The following is a 20,711-nucleotide window of genomic DNA, read 5'->3' as shown; positions in this document are numbered from 1 at the left end:
TGTAGATGGTGGACAAGCTTTGGGGAGTCAGATGAGTTACTTACTGCTCAATTCCCAGCCTCCAACCTGCTTTTATAGCCACAGTGTGTATATGGCTAGTCCAGTTCAGTTTCTGGTCAATGGTAACCCCCAGGATGTTGTTGGGGGTGTTGAGCAATGATCATGTTGGTGAATGTCAAGGGGAGATAGTTTGATTCTCCCTTGTTCATTATTGCCTGACACTTGTGTGGTACTTGCCAACTATCAGTCCAGGTCTGAATGTTGTCCAGGTCTTGCTGCATGCTGGCACGGACTACTTCATTATCTGACAAGTGGCAAACGGTACTGAACATTGCGCAATGATCAGTGAAAACCCCTCTTCTGACTTTGTGATGGAGGGAAGGTCATTGATGAGGCAGCTGAAGATGGTTGGGCCGAGGACACTACCCTGAGGAACTCTTCCAGCAATGTCCAGGGACTGAGATGATTGACCTCCAACGACCACGACCATCTTCCTTTTTGCGCTAGGTAGCTAGAGGAAAGTTTTGCCCTGTTTCAGGGTTATCAGGGATAAAATCTTATTTTTAACCCAAATGGTGGCTTAATTCAATTAAGGAGAAAACCAAAACCCTACAATGACAGCAACAAGACCCCAGTCGGGAGGTAGGAATGATAAAAGAGAGAACAACAGGATTGACACGATGATATGAGAAGATCAGCATCATACAAACAAGAGGAACAGCACCTCATCTTCCGATTAGGCACTATGCAGCCTTCTGGACTCAACATTGAGCAGGCTTGATGGACCTGCTGGTCTTCACCCGCCTGTTCATTTTTTCCAGTCGTGTGTATAAAATGAGGCACAACTTGGTGCGTTCAATTTTGCACTCAAGATGCAAGCGGCCACTGCTCCATTACGAACACTAGGTACTCCTAGAACAGAAACTGAAAACACTCAGCAGACCTACCAGCATCTGTGGAGGAAACAAAGTTAATATTTCAGGTGTAACCACTTGTCAGAATTTATAAAGGAACAGCGTTTAAACAGAACAAAAAAAGAGTAGGGGTGGGAAAGAGTTCAAAGAAAGAAAGGAGTTACAGCTAAAACATTAACTTGTTTGTGACCTCCATAAAGAGAGATTTGCATTTATATAGCACCTTTCACCACCTTAAGACACTCAAGCATTTCGCAGCCAATGGAATGGCTTTTGAAGTGTAGTCACCGTTGCGATATAGTAAACGTGGCAGCCAATTTGCACACAGCCAGCGCTCCCACAAAGAGTAATGAAATAATGGCCAGATAACGAGCTTTTGTCGGCTGAGGGATAAATATTGGCCGGAGAATAGAAAGACCTCCCCTGCTCTTCTTCAAAATAGTGCCAAAAGATATTTTATGTCCACCACAGGGGGGCAGACGTCTGACTTAGACATCAGATGTCTCAGTTCAACATCTCATCCAAAACATTCTATAAAACCTGCCGAGAGATTCCAGCAATTTCACGTTTTTCTTTTGGGTTTTTAGCGTTGGCTGCTGTTGGGTTTTTGTTCAAGCCCTCCTACCTCACAGGAATGTTAAGCTCCTATCATTGTCCCTTGTTCTCGACCCTAACCTCTGAAGAACACCAGGCATTTCAAAAGCTATGATCCCCCCTCCCATGTCTTGCATTTGCTTTGGAGCACTCTGATAGCTCCAAATAGCTACATTTGGGCGATGGACTCACCCCCACACAAATCTGCATTGAGACTACCCGTGCTCATTTCGTTTACAGGCCCTACGGGCTCCTTACTGTGACCCTAGGTTTGGATTAAATTTGATGATAGACTCCGCAAAAAGAACAGCGAGCTTACTGAGCCCCAGTGCGACAGAGACAGATATGGACAGCCAAATCCGAATCCTTCCAAAAATCAATAGAATGATTGGAGGCTGCCAGGAAAAATATATTGGCTTGAAAAAAAAAGTTTAAAACAACTCCAACAATAATTTTCAAATGTCATGAAAAGCACATAAACATACACAACATTGAAACAGGTACAACATTTTACTTTAGTCATGGTTATCAAATTTTGAACCATGTAAATCAATTCCTATGGATAGATGACCATCGAATTTTCCAATCAATGGGCGGGATTTTCCAGTCCCGCCCGCTGCCGGGATCGTCCGGTCCCACCGAAACTCAGTGGACTTTTGGCTGGGCTGCCGAATCTCCTGCGGTGGGTCCCGCCCACGACGGGGCCGGAAAATCCCAGCCAATATCTTCAATGTCACCTCTGAAGCCTTGGCAAGACCGTAGCACCGCTTCTGGGGTCACCTGCAAGCTTAGCTCATTGCTCAAGATAGGTGAGCTGAACACAGTAGATCCCGAGGCAATTCTGCCAGTACTTCGGTAATACCTGTAAAAGAACGTGAGTGCCTGGAATACACACCCCAAAACAATCCCATTCACGACAACACCCAAACCTGCAACAGAGATTCCCGAGGCTTGCAATGTTCCGCAATCTCATATAAAGCCTCAATCTGGTCTACACACTTCCAAGGGATGCAAATATATGACTATTCCTTTCAGATTGGTTACAAAGTGCTGTGGAATGCTCTAAGGTTGTGAAGGGCGTTATATAAACGCAAATTCTTTCTTTCTTGAGTGCTCCACTCTCCCGCGGAGCATCTAACGTGTGCGTCGTAACAACTTATGTGACTCTGGGTGGCGGAGAATTACAAAAGTTTAAGCCAAACCCTTCCACATCTAAGTCGCGCAAGAACTTCGACATTCGCACCAATCCAGAAGTTCTGCCGAGAATGTTCAGCAATCAAACTTCAGGAACACTCTTCCCATTGTGTCCACTGCTTCAGCTAAAGCAGGCATCTGCCCACCCACCACCCTAAACACGCATCCCCTCCAATGCTGGCACACCATGGCTGCAATGTGACAGCCCAGCCACTCACCAATTATTCAACAGAACCTACCAAATCTGAAACGTCAAAGGCATCAGATGCACGGGAACACCGCTGCCTCCAAGCTCTCTCCTAGAGCGGGCACAGAGGAGATTTACGAGGACGTTGCCAGGAACAGAGAATTTTAGCTCTGAGGAAAGGCTGGAAAGGCTGTGGTTGTTTTCCTTGGAACAAGGAAGGCTGACAGGAGATTTAATTGGGATATAACGAAACGACCAAGGGTTTGGATAGAGTGGGGGTAGCGATGTCCTGCTTCTCTTCGTAGAGGTCAATACCAGGGCAGGTGGATTTAAAAGGAATTGGCAGAAGTAGAGGGGAGTTGAGGAGAAAGTTTTCACCCAGGGGGCGGTGACGGTCTGGAACTCACTGAAAGGGTGGTTGAAGCAGAAACCCTTGTTGCATTAAAAAACATTTGGAGACGCACTTGAAATGCTGTAACCCATAGGGCTACGCACCAAGAGCTAGCAAGTAGGATTAGGCCGGATCGCTCTTTTTCACCTGGCACGACAGGCCACAAGAGCTCCTTCAATGCCGTTAATTTTCTGTTTCTATGTCGCGCAGCACCCTGACTTGGAAATATAATCGCCATTCCTACCATGTGGCTGGCTCAAAACCCTGGAACTCACCACCTAACAGCACTGTGGAAGTACCTTTACCACAGGGACTGCAGGGGTTCAACAAGGTGGCTGTCCAGGGCAATTAGGGATGAGCAATGAAAACTGGGCATGCTCCTGACGACCATATCCCAAGAAATATCTCTCTTAAAAAAATATCTGAATGTATAGTATCTCCAGCCTTTTCTCTGCTTCTAGCAAGCTTCTTCCTGCTTCAGTTACCAAGTCCTAACGTTGGTGACTACAGAGTTTCATTGGATTGTTCCATGGTTATGCTTGGCAAAGTGCTGCAGTGGTTCGCCAATGCCTTCTGCAGTATGGCTGACCAGGAAACTCTCCCACTCTTACCATTTGCCAGCAGGCCTACTGGAAGGATTTACAGGGTGACCTAGTTGGCCACATTATGAATGGTCCTTCACTGACCATCAAGCCCTGAAGTGGGACTTGAACCTGGAGCTTCTGAGCCCAGAGGTAGGGACACTGCCACTGCACCATGAGACCTCCCCACTCTAGCAACCCGCTGGAGTCAAATTCATGAAAATCTGTTGGGGGATACTGAAAAGTGGGCAAATGCAATCAATAGCCAATTATGTCTGCCTCACGATCCAAATTAGTGCCACTTGAGGTATTTTTCAGGAAATATAATATTCCACAATTTAATATTCGGCGATTGAAATCAGATTTAAAATCAGCTCTAAAATGGGACACTTTTTTTGATCTAATTTCTCAAGCAGGCACAATAATTAATCAGCATATTTAAGAGTCTGTGATTTAAGAGGTAGATATTTCCTCCCCCCCACCAGCTCCATTTCAACCAGGGTAACAAGGCTGCTTTCCTGGGCACAGTTGATGCAGATACTGGTGTTAAATAGCCATTCCACTCTGTACCTAGGTCAAATTCATGAGGATATGGGTTATAAGTGGTCAGTAGAGTACTCACCGTAGATTTCCAGTTTTCGAATATGGATCGATACATTCGTCTCTTGATAAAATCCGATGTGAGAAAAGCTTCTTTTCTGGATCCAGAAATCCTTCAGTTTAAGAAAGAAAGTAGAGAAGGAACCAAGATGCATTATTAAATTTAAGTAACACGGGTCAAAGTAAAATCAATCAAGGATGGATCAATTTCAAGTGATATTAAATAGGCATTCAGAAAAAAATGGCTCAAGGGTTAGGATCAAGAGAAAAGCCTCGAGATATAGGGAGGAAGCTCTTTCGCAATACATTCCAAATAACACAATTTTGCTCAAGTGGCTTTCAAATGATCAAGATTTAATCACAGGGAAATGGCATGAGCAGGTCTGAATTCACCTCCTGACTACCCAAAGCCTGTCCACCATCTACAAGGCACAAGTCAGGAGTGTGATGGAATACTCTCCACTTGCCTGGATGAGCGCAGCTCCAACAACACTCAAGAAACTCAGCACCATCCAGGACAAAGAAGCCTGCTTGATTGGCACCTCAGCCACCATCTTACGCATTCACTCCCTACACTACTGACACACAGCGACAGCAGTGTGTACCTTCTACATGGTGAACTGCAGCAACTCACCAAGGCTCCTTCGACAGCACCTTCCAAATCGGTGACCTCTACCGCCTCGAAGGACGAGGGCAGAAAACGCATGGGAACACCTCCGCCTGCAAGTTCCCCTCCAAGCCACAGAACATCCTGACTTGGAACTGTTTCACCATTCCTTCACTGTCGCTGGGTCAAAATCCTGGAACTCGCTTCCTCTTTAACAGCACTGTGGGTGTACCCACACCACATGGCCTGCAGCGATTCAAGGCGGCAGCTCACCACCACCTTCTCAAGGGCAATTGCAAGGTGAGCAATAAATGCTGGCCCGGCCAGTGACACCCCACATCCTGTGAAAGAATAAAGCAAATACTTTTGTTCCAACACCATCCCAGAAGAGTGGCCTGCTCTCCTCCATTTCATACCTCTCATGAGGTGCCAATCCTGCAATCACCTCAGGGTATCAATTAGAGAGTTGGCTGCTGTTTTTAAAACTTATTCACTGTTAGGATGCGAGTGTGGCTGGCAGAACCAGCGTTTTCTGCCCATTCCTTTAACTGCCCTTGAGCAGCTGGTGGTGAGGCGCCTACAACTGAGTAGCTTGCTAGGCCATTTCACTGGGCAGATCAGATCAACCGTGGGTCTGGAGTCACACGTGGCCCCAGGTCAGATAAGGACGACAGCTTTCCTTCGCTGAAGGGCATCAACTGGGTTTTTACAACAATCTGGCAGTTTCCTGATCATTATCAATGAAATCAGCCTTTCATTCCAGGTTTATTAATGAACTGAATTAAAATTCCCTCAGCTGCCGTGGCAGGATTTGAACTCATGTCTCCGGAGCATTAGTCTGGGCCTCTGGGTTATTCATCGGCTGTCCCTCGATTCCAGGATGACGTCTGCTCAGGGTGGTGAGTGTCTGCCACGGGTCTTCACGTGACCGAACAGGTCGATCCTCGGCCCACAGGTCTTTGGGCACAGGAGGTGGGGGGGGGGGATGTCCCACGAGTTGGCGGGATCCGGAGTGCAGGATTTGCTTCCCTTTTCTATGCTTCTCTGCCGCCGCTCTCCCTCAGCGTTAAGACGTTTGGATTCAAAAGGTGATGGGGCTTGATGGCCAAGCTGTCGCCACTCTGAACAATGGGTAGGAAGTTCCTCCCGGTCATTAATGTCAATGCTGCCGCGCTTCGAGGGCAGCTTCAGAGTGTCTTTGAAACGTTTTCTTTGTTCTCACCTGGAACGTCAGCCATTTGAGAAAACAGGACCTGGCTGGGGGTTGGGAGGGGGGAGATGGTTTTTGGCCACTCGGACACACTGTCCAGCCCATCATATTTGACTTTGCAGGAGTTTTGCCTGAACGCTTGCGGAGCTGACTTCAAGGAGGACGCCAGTGTTTGCTTGACAGTCTGCCCATTGAATCCGGAGGATGTGGTGGAGGCATTGCCGGTGGAACCTCTCTAGCGCTCTTATGTGTCGCTGATACACAGTCCAGGTCTCACTGCAGTAAAGGAGTGTGGTGACAATAGCTGCTCTGTACACGAGGAATTCTGTTGCTTGGCTAGGCTCAGTTGGTAGATAATAGGGCTCTTAGTTCCAGGTTCACGGTTTCTGGGTTACTACTCCAGTCACATTGCCACTGTGCTACTATTCCACATAAACATTAAAGAGAATGATAAATACACGGAAATCACTCCATGTCGACAACACGCTGCAAGGCAAGGTCTTGGTCTAGCTGAAAACGTGCAGAGCCACTATTTTGTGCAGCTGCAGCCATTAATACTTCCACCTTTAGTTCAGCACATCAGTGAAAGAGTTCTCTAGTGCTTCCTGTACACACACACGCAGCCAGCGGGTTTAGATGTTGGGCTCAGCTTCGGAGAACACCAGAATTTGGAATTCTGAAAGCGGAACTATGAGAAACGAGGAGGTGGGGTGGCACGAAGGGACAGTGGGTATAAATCCTCATTGCTACCAATGCCGTACATTTTTCAAAAGAAGGGATCCTGCTGCAGTGTTCCAAGAGTCACAGGTGTAGATGGGCTCCCACTGGACCGAGAAAGCTACAAATCAAATTTATCATCATTTCCAGGTAAGGAGGCGGAAACTCAGGTTTAGGTACCTGAAAAAATTACGCTTTGGGCAGAATTTTGCCCTTGTTGTCAGGTGGGCTTCAGCGGGGACGATCGGGGGGTCGGCCACCGCCTGCAATCGGGGTCGGACCGCGATTACACGCTGGCGGGGCCAATTAAGGCCTGCCCGGCGTGAAAGGCCAGCGGCAGTGCTCAGCACTGCCTGTGCAGGCGGGGAAGAGGAAGGCGGCCGTGAACATGACGCACGCGTGCGCTTGATAATCTTCCTGGGGCACACGCAGAGCTGCCTCGGGGAGGTGAACAGTGTGCAAAAAAAAAAGTAATAAAATAAATAAAGATTTTTAAAAATGTGATAAAAATGCCCCCCTCATGTGACTGTCACGCGAGCAGGGGCACGTTACAGATGAAATGTAAAACGTTTCATTTTATTTTTTTTATTTGCCGTTGGAAATCTCACCCCAAACCGCGAGGATGAGGTTTCCTCAAAAGCGCAAAGGCCGCTTGGCAGTAAGGTCGGCGAAAAATTTAAGTGAATTATCTTTTTAAACGGCTTTCAATTGTCGACGGGCGCGCTGCCGATTCCTGCGCGCACCCGCCAACCGAAATATCGCGCGGCTGCGCGCTGAGACATCGGGACACTCGGCCGACGCCCGACGCGCGTCGCCTTACGCTCGAGCGGGTCGGCCGCGCGCCCACCCGCCCAGGTAAAAATTTCTGCCCCTTTAAAAATACAAAATATAAACGCAAAGATCCCGATAACACTACACATTTTAAAAACTTTTTCAAAGCTTCCCGACGTTTTCGGCGCTTTGAGTGGTATAGAGAGATGCGGTTTTATTGACAAGCGGGCCCAAGGTGACAGGTAAAGCGCGCGGTATTTTGCTCCGCTGTCAATATTTCAAAAATTCCAATTAAAATGCAGATCACAAGCTATCAAAGAAATTTCAGCCACAATGCAATTTGCGACCATTAATTACTGTGAATAAAACCCACAGATAAATTAATTAAGTCAAGTCAAACGTGGAGATGTTCTTCTGCTAAGTGCTTCTAAATAAAATATCAAAGACGAAAACAGGGTGGCAAAATACTGTGGCTGCTGGAAAGCTGAAGTACAGAGTGAAAAATACTGGAACTACTCAGCTGGCCAGGCGGCAGAATCATTTCCATCACCTGCTGGCAATCATTACCACAAAGACAATAAGCTCAGGCAACCATGACAACGCTTTGACATCCTTCAGCGAAATAACTGCCGCTCTCTCAGTGTGGGGCTGGATCACAGCACAGATTTGGTTCGACTTCATAATGGGTCCCTGCTCTCAGGCGCTGGGATGACAGAGTTGAACTCTGCAGGGTCCCACATAACCTTGTAAAAAGAAATGTGCTTCTTTTCTATACACTAGAATAAAATTTCACGTACTCAGGAAGGAGTGCTCCCGCAAGAGAAATCGGCAGCAATAACATGGTCAATTTTCTCTACAACTCAAAACAAAACTTTGGGGAACAATCGAATTGCAGCAATCCATGGTTTTTCCAAACACTGGAGGCAGCGGACATGTCTGTCTCCAACAGCAATGGCAGAAATGACAATAGAGCGAGGCTGCATGCCAGCTGTTTAAGCCAGTGCAATGAGCATCGACGTGCTTAACGTCTGTGTCACGGCCTGGAAGCACAATTCCGACATTCCCGAGCGGAACGATTAGACGGCACTGTCAAACAACACCAGAACAGATGTGTCCCCAGCTGACTAATGAAATTTATGACTTGTATCGTACGCGTCACACTGATACCAGCTGAGACTGTGTGCAGTTAAAAATCAGACAACTTACTTGTTAGGGAAAGAGTCTACTTGATATAAGATGGCCTTGTCACCAAGCATGGGTTACGACTGACAATCACACAAGAAAAAAACAGACCTATATTAAGCTGACTGCCAGATATTCAAGTAGGCACACTTGCTGCAGGGGTCAGATAGTGATCAGGACTAGGAAACCTGGATGACTTCCCCTCGCTAACCCAGGAACACTGTACTTCTACCGTCACCTTGAGTTAGATCAGTGAACTAAACTCAGGTGGGAAACTGAACTTGGCACCTTCCTGGTCTAATGGGAAATTCTCTCTCAAAACTCATGACCCCCATCCAAAAACACAGACTCTTCCTGGGATGTCATATCACCAATGCCGGCACCTTCTCGAACACCTTGCCCACAGTACTTATTCTTCAATACAGAGTGGAAACAGTGAGTGTTGGCAGTCAGTTCAAACAACCTGGCAAGGTGGGAGCAATCGCAGCTGATCCTCTGCACACCCAACTTCCTGGTTTGTACTCTTTCCAGCAAAGCAGGGCTCAGAACAGGAGCTCTGACTGAATTTTCACCTGGTGGCACTAACCTTCCCCAAGGAAAACTGACAGCTCCACTACCAAGAACAGCTCATCCGCAGATAATGTGTTCTAACCTCAAACTTGAGGACATCCAAAATTAAGCTGCCTGCGTCTTAACTCGCACCAAGTCCCTATCACCCCTGTCCTCACTGACCTACACTGGCTCCCACTCAAGCGACGTCTTTATTTTAAAATTCTCATCCTTGTTTTCAAATCCCTCATGGCCTTACCCCCTCCCTATCTCTGTAATCCTGGCCAGCTCCACAACCCTCCGAGATATCTGTACTCCCCTAATTCTGGTCTCTTGTGCATCCCCGAATTTAATCGCCCATTGGTGGCTGTACCTTCAGTTGCCCAGGCCCTAAGCTCTGGAATTCCCTTCCTAACCCTCTCGGCCTCCCTACCACACGTTCCACCTTTAAGTCACTACCTCTTCCGCCATGCTTTTAGTCATCTGACCTAATTATCTCTGAATACGGCTCAGTGTCATACTTTGTTTTATGCTGCACCTGCGAAGTGACTCGGGGCCTTTTATTACATTAAAAGGCACTATATAGATACAAGTTGTTGTTGTTTAAAGGGCAAGGGTGACATTACTGAGTCAGGATCAATATAACAAAAAGGTCGTTATCTCATTGCCGTTTTGTGGGAGCTTGCTATGGGTAAATTGGCTGTTGCGTTTCCTACACTACATCAGTCATAGCGCTTCAGGAGTCCTTCGTTGGCTGTATAGCACTTGAGCTGTCCTGAAGTCACAAAAGGGCCAATATTAATGCGAGTCTTCCTTCTCTTTCAGTGGTCAGCACCAATTAGCGGGACAATTCTTGCCCCCGATTTGGAGAGTCACGCAATCAGCCAAATCCACAACTTGAGCGTATAGTCGCGGCCAACACTTCAGCACAGCGCAGAGGGAGTACAGTATTGTCAGCGGCGCTCATCTTTTAGAGTGAGATGTCAAACCGCTGCCCAATCTGCCCATTTAGGCCGATGTAAAAAGATCCCGGGGCACTACTCAGATAACAGCAGGGGAATCTCCCGGTATCCTTTGCCAACATTCATCCCACCAATCAACAGGCTGGCTGGCTATTTATCACTCCTGCTCTTTATGGGACCTTGGTCTACACAAGCCGGCCGCCAAGGTTGCTCACTAGACAGTAACTACACTTTAAACCTCATTTGTTGGTTTTGACGCACTTTAAGGACGTACAAAAGCAAAGCGTTTCCTTCTTTCTAAGCTACACGACTACAGTTACTTGTTCTTCAATGACATGAAGTATAATCCCTGATTTAGTCGCTTCACTACTGGCAGCCATGGCTTCAGCTGTCAAGACCCTAAGCTCTAGAATTGCCTACCTAAATATCTCCACCTTACTGCCTCTCTTTCCTCCTTTAAGACGCACCTTAAAACCTATCTTCTTGAATCTTATCTCACCCAATATCTCTTCATGTGGCTCAATGTTAATTTTTGCTTCATAACGCTCCTATGAAGCAGCCCTGGGAAGTTTTAGAACCTTTGCGGCATTACATAAGTTGTTGCTGTTGGTCTCATCACTTCCATTCTCAACTTGGCTGGAGAAACTAAAGTCCGGGGGTGAAGTAATTTTCTTCATCCTGTTATCAATGATGGTGAAGGGCAGAGGACGAAGTTTAGTGAGAATGCTACAGCAATGTGCTTACACCAAAGGAATATAATATGCCTGATTAAATTTAAAAACTGAGTGATAACCAGACACAAGGAAGCACACAAGTGGGGCCAGAGTTTCATTGTCCTGTTATTAACACTCGGCTGTGCAGTGCAGATTCATCACAATGATACCTGGACTAAAGGGTTAAATGATGAGGATATAGGTTAGGCTTGTATTCCCTTGAATGAAGATTAAGGATGACTCGACTGAAGTATTCAAAAGGAGAACACTATTTTCCTCTGGTGGACAAGTCCCGAACAAGGGAGCATAATGTTAAAGTTACAGCTAAGGCATTCAAGGGTCAAATAAGAAGCACTTCCTCACACAAAGGATAGAGGAAATCTGGAACTCTCTCCCAAAAAGTTGTTGTGGCTGGGATTGGCCGGGGCTGGGAGGTGGGGAGAGAGAAAGAGAGTGGGAGCCAATCGATGTAATTTCCACAGCCTTAAATTCCAAGATCTCCAAATTCTAACCAGGTTCCATGTCCAAAATTCAACAGAAGTTCAATAATTACAAGCGTCCTTGTCAATGATGTTGTGGCTGTTTTAAGACAAAAACACAGCAGGTCAAACCTCTTAAGGAATAAAACGAAGGTGGTCTTCACTGGGCTAGTTTGTTCAATGCAACTGCGGAGGATTGCTGATCTTTAGATTGATACTGCCATCCACTGTTCACTTAAAACATTACAATTAATTAATTCGCAAATCCCCTCAACCAAATGAAATTTAGATAAATGCACATCGATGCTTAAAAATACTTGGATGGAATATGATGGCTAGGTATAAGTTAAATGCGAGACAATGGGCAAGAGTGGTATAGTTCTTTTGTTTAGAATTTCTTTTATTAATACTTATCCTTAGCAAGCCAATATTGTCCAGCAAAGCCAGAGGAAACATGCCTGAAGTTTTCTGAACAGGTACGTTACAGTTAATTTAATAATGTGCTTCAACTAAGGTCGAGGAAGACCCATTCGCTCCATTAAGCCTAATCCATCCTTTAATGCCCCGTGGACAAGACAATTCATGCTAATAGCTCTCTGAACCTCGGAATAGACAATCATTGGCTTTCAATGTTTTAACTTGTTTATCAGGAACTTATGTGGAATTTGACATAAAAGCAAACTATGAATCAATGTTCAAAAGAAAACTTATTTAGATACTAACTAGTAATATTCAAATTGTGCTCCAGTGATTTGGAATGTCCAGGAAACTTCATCACATTCTTTCAATTGCTTCATGACGATATGACTGCAACTGCCTTGAGTTGGTGATCTGAAACAGATGCCTTCAAAATCTGGACTGGGGTTAAGCAAGGCCATGTGACAGCCCCCAAAACTATTTAAAACCTACTTGACAGTGGCTGTTCACCTCATCAAAGATCAACTCTGGTACTAAATACCATTTAGATGGTAAACTCTTTCTCAGTCACCTCTGTGCTAAAATTAAACTGACCACCATAGGTATACATGATCTACAGTTTGCAAATGACTGCAGTACTGTTGCCCAATTTACACCAGATTTGCAAACTACTCACAATCTCTTCAGTTCCGCATATAAGAAACTAAGCCTGTCCTCGAGCGGTGCCAAAACAGAATTGACATCAGCCCTAACCCGGTCAGCCAAATACTCCATTTCCCATAAAATGTTGAAGGAGACACTCTGGAATATGTCAAGCACTTCCCCATACCTTGGCAACCGCTTTCCTCAAAAGGTCAACATTGGGGAGGAGATCCACCACTGAATCAGCTGCGCCAGCTCATCCTTCTACAAACCACGGCAACGAGTGTTTGACAACAAAGGCTTCTGCAAGTCAACAGAAGTCCTCGTGTGCAGCTGTCCCTGAAGTGCAGCAGTATTGACATTAGTGACTGAGAGGAGCCTGCTACCAATTGCACAGAATGGCGACAACCTGTCCATCAAGTTGCATAATGCCTCGAGTTCCAAAGTCTTAATGAAGAGGCAGAGCAGCAGCAGAAAAGGAAGCAAATCCTACAGTCCAGATCCCACAGCCTCGTGGGACATCCTGCCCCATGTGCCCAAAGATCTGTGGGTCCAGAATCGACCTGTTCAGTCACGTGAAGACAGAACCTCACGACTCTGAGTAAACTTTGAGGGACAACCACCACTGTGGCTGTACCTACGCCACATGGACTGCAGCGGTTCAAGAAGGCAGCTCACCACCACCTTCTCAAGGGTAATTAGGGATGGGCAATAAATGCTGGCCCAGCCAGCGACACCCATATCCCGTGAATGAATAAAAAAAGAAACTAAGGATTTGCATATCCAACAGAGTTTCCATTTCTGTTCAAACAAGCATTTTCTTTAATAAAGGTGACTGCACCTCATCACTGCAGGAAGCACAGAGGTAAACTACCTTGTCTTCTCTTTCTCCTCTCCCACAAAGTTGTTGAAAAGACATTTACTATCACTGGAGCAGTCGTGTAGTCAGCCAAGCAGTACAATTTAATAGGAATATAGGAACAACCCCTCAATCCTGTTCAAACTGATGTCCTGATGAGCAGTCATCAGCCTGAAACATTAACTCGGTTTCTCTCTCCACAGACGCTGCCTGATCTGCTGAGCATTTCCAGCATTTTCTGGTTTTTTTATATCAGCTCAAGGGGACTCAACTGTTGAATTGAGCAGGGCTCAGGAGAGGAAAAAGCACCAGCAACATCTTGCCAGAACCTACAGAGCATGTCCTCAGCTGTAGAGAGAGTGAACATTTAATGGTGAGTTCCTAGGTGTGATAAAAGGCTTCTGACAAGCCTTTGTCACAACGGTCACCAAAATGGCATCTCCGAGCTGTACATTCCTCGTAAGCTGCCCCAGGGAGGTTGGGAATGCTCAGTCGCTGCGTACGTTCAAGACATTTTTTTGTCACCAAGGAAATCAAGGGATATGGGGATACACCGGGAAAGTGCAGTTCAGGTGAATCATTTGCCATATCTTCTTATGCAGCAAAGCAGGCTCGAGGAGGTCCTGTGGCCAATCCTGCCCTGTTTCTTATGTTTGTAAGCTGATGCGATGGATATCAGGTTTGCCAGAAAATACACAATTGGTAGCAGAGTTGCCACTGGGTTATTCTCAATGGCAGGGATTCACTGGAGCTCAGTTCTCTGCTCAAACCTGCTCCTCATTTGTGCCAATGATATCCCAGGGCTTGAACGAAGGACCAATGATAGTTTGATATCTGCCACAAGTTCATAAATAGCATCTGAAATGTGTTACAAGGATGTACTTTTTAAAAAATATAATTTCTCATTTTTACTTTTCTGGCTGGATTTTATAAATAAACTGAAATCCTCTTAAGGCAATGGTGGAATGCAGGCTTGTCTGTTGTAGCCACCTAGCAGTCCTCCAAGTGGGACGAAACAGAATAGACACTCAACCTTTGGGGAGCACGAAAGACCCCATCTCCTGATGGCTTTACGCTATCCTGAAACTTTGCAAAGTTACTCAAAATGTAGTTACGTGTTTTAAAAATAATGATTGCAGCAAACATGGATTAATCAAACTCCTCTGGAATATACAGCCAGTAGGGTCATTTAATGGACTGTTACCAAGCAGGAGGGAAATCAGAGATCAGCTGTACTGAAGCAGGCTGCAAAAAAACTGTTTGCTCTCTCTCTCTCTCGAAAGTATAGTGCCCAGGTTTGCAAAGTAACCATTCTGAGAAGAGAAATCCACTGCAAACCAAGATTCTTTTGGGAATAAAACATGGAAACCTGCTCCGTACAACTACACCCAGGAAGGCAACTGAACAAAATGGCCACAAGGTGGAATTATTGCATTGAGACCAGCCAAAGGACAGCTAACCGTATACTCCTTTGTTCTATCTATCCCCTATTCACAAACGATCTCGGTTTGCAGTAGATTTCTCGTCTCAAGATGGTTACTTTGCAGATCCGGGCACAATATTTTCGAGCATCAACGTAGCATCTTTAACAGCACGATTTCAGGCTTCATCGAGATGCCGCACTGCCTGCATTATGGCGGGGGTTAATCAAACATAACTATCCTAATGCCCGTTTACTGGGACTATCCAAATTAGACCCTCACGTATACACCAAATTCAGTACACCTTCTAGTTAAGGGAACGGTTACAATATGCTCCACAGTCAGCCTTAGGTGAGAATTAAAGTTCCTTAAGCAAGGAGCTGAACAGTCATAGTGCTCCACCACAAATAATGCCATGCTCCAAGACAGAAGGGCAATATTCCTTCTGTCAACTCCTGCCCATTCTATACGTACGTATACAGACTTGATAAGACACAAATCCCTGGAAGGGTTTAAGCTGTGTAAGAGGAGGGCCGTTTCCTTCATAAACTTTCAGATCGCAACTCGGATTTTGAAAACATTTCTAGAGGTTTATTAATCAGCCACTTCGCACCGCATACCTGCAATTGTGTGTGCATAAAGCCTGCTGCCAAAGGTGAACACGTGCAGCTCGTAGAGTTTCGCTATTTTTTCGAGAAACTCCTTACAGTGAGGTCGTAGTCGAGTGTGTAGCATTGGCTCTCCCCGGCCCAGTTGGAAATGGAATATTCCCTGCAGGTGGTTTTTGGAAAAAAAAAAGAGACACACTAAAAATGTGCACAATTTAATCGCAAAGAATGGACAAGACCCACCATTTATTTTCCAATTACACAGAAGTCATTGCCAGTTAGTTACCGGCCACTTATACTGTGAAACTGATCGTTAGCCATAAAACGTCTGTCCGTCCTACAATAACGCACAATAAGCAAAAGATTACAGCGCTCATCGAGAGCTTCCGGTGACATCACAGTCATTACAGCACAGCTGAAAGTGTTCATACCAGATTTCTTTTCAGGAAAAGTATACACCAAAATGAAGGTTCAAAGTCAACAGTGCAAAAAAGAAAACAGTTACCTCCATTTATATAGCGCCTTTAACGTAACACAACATCCCAAGGCGCTTCACAGCAGCGATGGTCAAACAAAATTTGACACCGAGCCGCCTCGGGGCGCATTAGGACAGGTGACAGAAAGCTTGGTCAGAGAGGCAGGATTTAAGGAGCTGTTTAAAATGCGAGTGAGATAGACAAGCGGGGAGGTTTAGGGGGTAAATTTCACAGCTTAGAGGCCTAAACAGCTGAAGACATGGCCGCCAAGGGAGGAGTGATTAAGGCACCAGCTTTAAACAGAGTACTAGAAGACACGCTGAAGGAAATGTAGATGCAGGATTAGCGGATGCTGTGCTTGGGGTTCAGGAACTTGCAGATTACAGGCAAGGTGAAAGACTGAGGGAGGTGGGACTCTCGTAGTTTGGAAGTCCTGAGAAAGATGAGTTAGAGTAAGAGACTGCAACAGAGGAAAGCAAAGGAAGACCACATCATATAGTGTATTTGAGCAAGGTCACAGTGACATTAATTTGAAGGACAAAAAGGGTGGCAACAGTAGATAGGTTGTAGGTTACAGATAGGCGAGGAATCACAAACATAAATGTTAACTTGTATCTTGTCCATGAGGGTGAGAAGGATGCGGAAGAGTCTCCCACACATGGAGCGTTAAGATATGGTGAACCTCCCATTCAAGGCTACAAGAAACAAAGAGGTCAAGAATGGTGAATGATGAACAACGATTTGAGGTAAGGGATGACAGCAGGTTATGTCATCAAAAGAATTAAAAGACTTTTAATCTTCCACGGAGGCCAGTCAAGATGCAATGATTAGACTGCGAGAGGTATGGAGCTCAAATGCACAGAGGACATACAATCCCAAGAAGCTAATGAATGCAGCAGACAGATCAACAACAAAAGAGTAGTTAGGGTTACGTCTTGAATGGTAGAGGTCAGAGGTAGGAAAGAATAGCCAGAATGAGGACAGAATCACAATCAGATGGTTACAACACAGAAGAAGGCCATTCAGCCCATCATCTCTGTGCTGGCTCGTTGAAGGAACGCCACTTCAAGCCATTCTCCTGCCTTTCTTTCATAACCTTGCACAGTCTTCCTCTTCAGGTAATAATCTAGCTCCCTCTTGAATGCCTCGATTGAACCTGCCTCCACCTCGCCCTCAGGCAGTGTATCCCTGATCCTAACAATTCGCTGCGTAAAAAAGTTCTCCAAAGGAAACAGTCCCAACTTATCCAATCTAGTGAGTAGAGATTAAATGGATAAAATCTAGAGGTTAAACCATCAACTACAACACAGGGGTAGTGCGATTTATAAGAAGACTAGAGGGCCATGAACAGACCTTGCCATTTACATAACTTGCTCAGAATTTCATGTCGCCAATCTGATTGGCAATGATGAATGATTCACCAAAGTGCTTGACAGCGGGGCTCAGCTAGTGAACAATACAAGCAACAAGGTCACAAGCCAGGCCCTGAGCCATTTTTGCAGTCAAAATTTTCAAGTGCTGTGGATCATGTGAGAGTTATAGTAAATTCCAGAACTTTGAAATGGCCAAAGTAAGGACATGAAAGTTGGTTCTTGAACAACATGGATCAACTCTCAATGAGAGGACAGGGACAAATGGCCAGAAGGAGACCACTGGGAGGAGGGGAAACTGAAGTGATGTCGAAGGAAAGTTTAACTGCGAACATCACGAGGACATCAGGGCCATAGATCTCACTGAGCTCAGAGCAGAGAATGCAATAGGACTGTAGAGAGCTATATATAAAAAAAAGTGCCTTAAAAGGTAGAACAGAGTGGACTAGTGAAGATCATTTCTTGACTGGAGACTGGAGTTGGAAGAGCAAAGTCATTTTCTCTTTAGCAAAGTGAGTAATTGTACCATCAGGGCAGAATGATAAAGGTCAGAGAGGTTTGAGAACTCCGGAGAGTTTAATGCAGCGTCCAAAAGCAGGCAGATGCTGAAGGGGTGGAAGGCAGGGATAAGAGAAAGGACAAGTGTTGCTGATCCACCCTTCCCACATGACTCAGCTTCACATCTCCAACAGTGGATTTACCAGGAGACAAAAATCAGTGATGTCGTCGGCTGGACGTAGCTCAGGATGATCAAAATGTCAGGTGGGACAGGCAGACATTGATGAGACACGGCAGAGCAGCAAGTGTGTGTGTTTGAACTAAGCTGCAGAGTAAATCTGACAGGAGGAAGAATTGGCTATGCAGCATTCTGTGTCAGCTAAAGTATCAATTCCTTCACTTGAAACAGGCAGGAGGATTAGAGGTCTAAAAAGCAGCAACCAAGTTATGAGAAAGGCAGCAAGGAGATGCTTGACAGCCGTTCCAGTCAGGGGGCTTATATCGTCTAACAAGACTGGATTGGGTTACGGAATGGGATTTGCCTTAGCGGTCAGAGCAACCCAGTGATGGTGAAGTAAAAACAGGGCAAGATTTAGGACTGGAAACAAAATAAGAGGCCAGATTAGTTCAATTACCACGGATTGTTGGTAATACCACACAGGTAGACTGACTGACAGGTCATTCAACAGATCAAATCTCTAATCTGGCAGTAAGCCAGAAGCAAAAACACTGGGTAAAACTGTAGATACCAAGAGTGATGACTTCACTGGTGAAATTAAAAGTTTATCAATTTGATTTTAGCTTGGCTGACAGTTCCAGAGAAACAGAGGTTAGGAGTGTAAAGAAAGAGCTCATCAAATTGAGCCTTTTACCCCTCTGTCTTTAAAGCTCCAGAATTCCTCCCAAAACCTTTCCATCTCCCCTCTTTCAAGAGGCTCCTTAAAATCTTTGTCTTTGACCAAGCCCTTGGTCAGCTGTCCTCAAAATCTCTTTACATGGTTCAGTGTCAAATTTGGTTTGATAACTCTCTTGTAAAGTGTTGTGTGTCATTTAAACACAATAAGGGAGCTATGTAATATCCAAGTTGCTGTTGTTCTAGATTTTTTAGCCACAGGCTATTCAGGACAGCAGGAAGTGCAATACAGACGTCCAGCTGAAGAGTCCAAATGCCTCCTTTCAACCAGAATTCAAAGTTTGAAATGCGAAAGGGAGAAAGTGTTGAAACTTAATATGATTTTGTAGTAAAGAAGTTGAATATTGCTGAAAAAAGAGTGAAGTGTTGCCAAACCTTTTCATCTTGCCCTCATCAGGACAAACTCAAGATTTCAAATTTCAAACAATTACAACAATTTATACTACAAAAGAAAAGGGTGCTGATTGGTTAGCAAGACACTGATTGGCCGAGGCGTTGCCATGGAGAAAGCAATTGGGAACTGTCGGCTCCCCAAGTTCCCGAGGTGAGGTGAGAGTGACTGCCCTTGACATCAAGGCAGCATTCGACCGAGTGGCATCAAGGAGCTCCAGCAAAACTGGAGTCAATGGGAATCAGGGGGGAAAACTCACCACTGGTTGGAGTCATACCAAGGACAAAGGAAGATGGTTGTGGCTGTTGGAGGTCAATCATCTCAATTCCAGGACATCACTGCATCAATTCCTCAGGGTAGTGTCCTAGGCCCAATCATCTCCAGTTGCTTCATCAATGACCTTCCTTCCATCATAAGGTCAGAAGTGGGGATGTTCGCTGATGATTGCACAACGTTCAGCACCATTCACGACTCCTCAGATACTGAAGCAGTCCATGTCCAAATGCAGCAAGACATGGACAATATTCAGGCTTGGGCTGACAAGTGGCAAGTAACACTCGAGCCACACAAGTGCCAGGCAATGACCATCTCCAACAAGAGAGAATCTAACCATCGCCCCTTGACACTCAATGCCATTACCATCGCTGAATCCCCTACTTTCAACATCCTGGTAGCACACCATTGGCCAAAATCTGAACTGGACTAGCCATATAAATACTGTGGCTACAAGAGCAGGTCAGAGGTTAGGAATCCTGCGATGAGTAACTCACCTCCTGACACCCCAAAGCCTATCCGCCATCTACAAGGCACAAGTCAGGAGTGTGTGGAATACTCTTCACTTGCCTGGATGAGTGCAGCTCCAACAACACTCAAGAAGCTTGACACCATCCAGGACAAAGCAACCCACTTGATTGGCACCCCATCCATAAACATTCACTCCTTCCACCACTGACGCACAGTGGCAGCAGTGTGTTCCATCTACAAGATACACTGCAGGAACTCACCAACCCTCCTTGGACAGCGCCTTCCAAACCCACGACCGCTACCATCTAGCAGGACAGGGGCAGCAGACACCTGGGAACACCACCACCTGGAAGTTCCCGTCCTAGCCACTCACCATCCTGACTTGGAAATATATCACTGTTCCTTCACTGTCACTGGGTCAAAATCCTGGAACTCCCTCCTATCAGCACTGTGGGTGTACCTACACCACATGGACTGCAACGGTTCAAGAAGGCAACTCACCACCACCTTCTCAAGGGCAATTAGGGATGGGCAATAAATGCTGGCCTGGCCAACAACTCCCACAACCCACGAACGGTTTAAAAAAAATCAAAAACCATGCAAGGCTTGAACAATTTCTATTGCTTGGAGGGTACAGGTGCCTGTGTATAAATGTATGTAATTTCTAGCAAGCGTGAATGAGCCACATTACGAGCTCAAATGATTATCTTAAATTGATTGT

The 20,711-nt window shown here is 45.6% G+C and overlaps 1 protein-coding gene across 3 annotated transcripts in view; it reads right to left on the bottom strand.

Moving 5' to 3' along the window:
* ctdp1 (CTD (carboxy-terminal domain, RNA polymerase II, polypeptide A) phosphatase, subunit 1) overlaps positions 1-20,711 on the bottom strand; it is a 285,110-nt gene that overhangs the window by 229,844 nt on the left and 34,555 nt on the right. For all 3 annotated transcript variants that reach the window (XM_078539924.1, XM_078539925.1, XM_078539926.1), the window contains exons 5-6: positions 15,611-15,761; positions 4,484-4,574 (exon numbers count right to left, since the gene is read on the bottom strand). In XM_078539924.1, coding sequence (XP_078396050.1) covers positions 4,484-4,574; positions 15,611-15,761 — 242 coding nt within the window. The remainder of the gene's footprint in view (positions 1-4,483; positions 4,575-15,610; positions 15,762-20,711) is intronic.

The sequence above is a fragment of the Cetorhinus maximus genome, chromosome 4 (genome assembly GCF_964194155.1).
Source record: "Cetorhinus maximus chromosome 4, sCetMax3.hap1.1, whole genome shotgun sequence".
Classification (NCBI taxonomy): Eukaryota; Metazoa; Chordata; class Chondrichthyes; order Lamniformes; family Cetorhinidae; genus Cetorhinus; species Cetorhinus maximus.
Note: the sequence above shows the minus strand (reverse complement) of the source record. Positions and strands in the feature narration are given on the sequence as shown.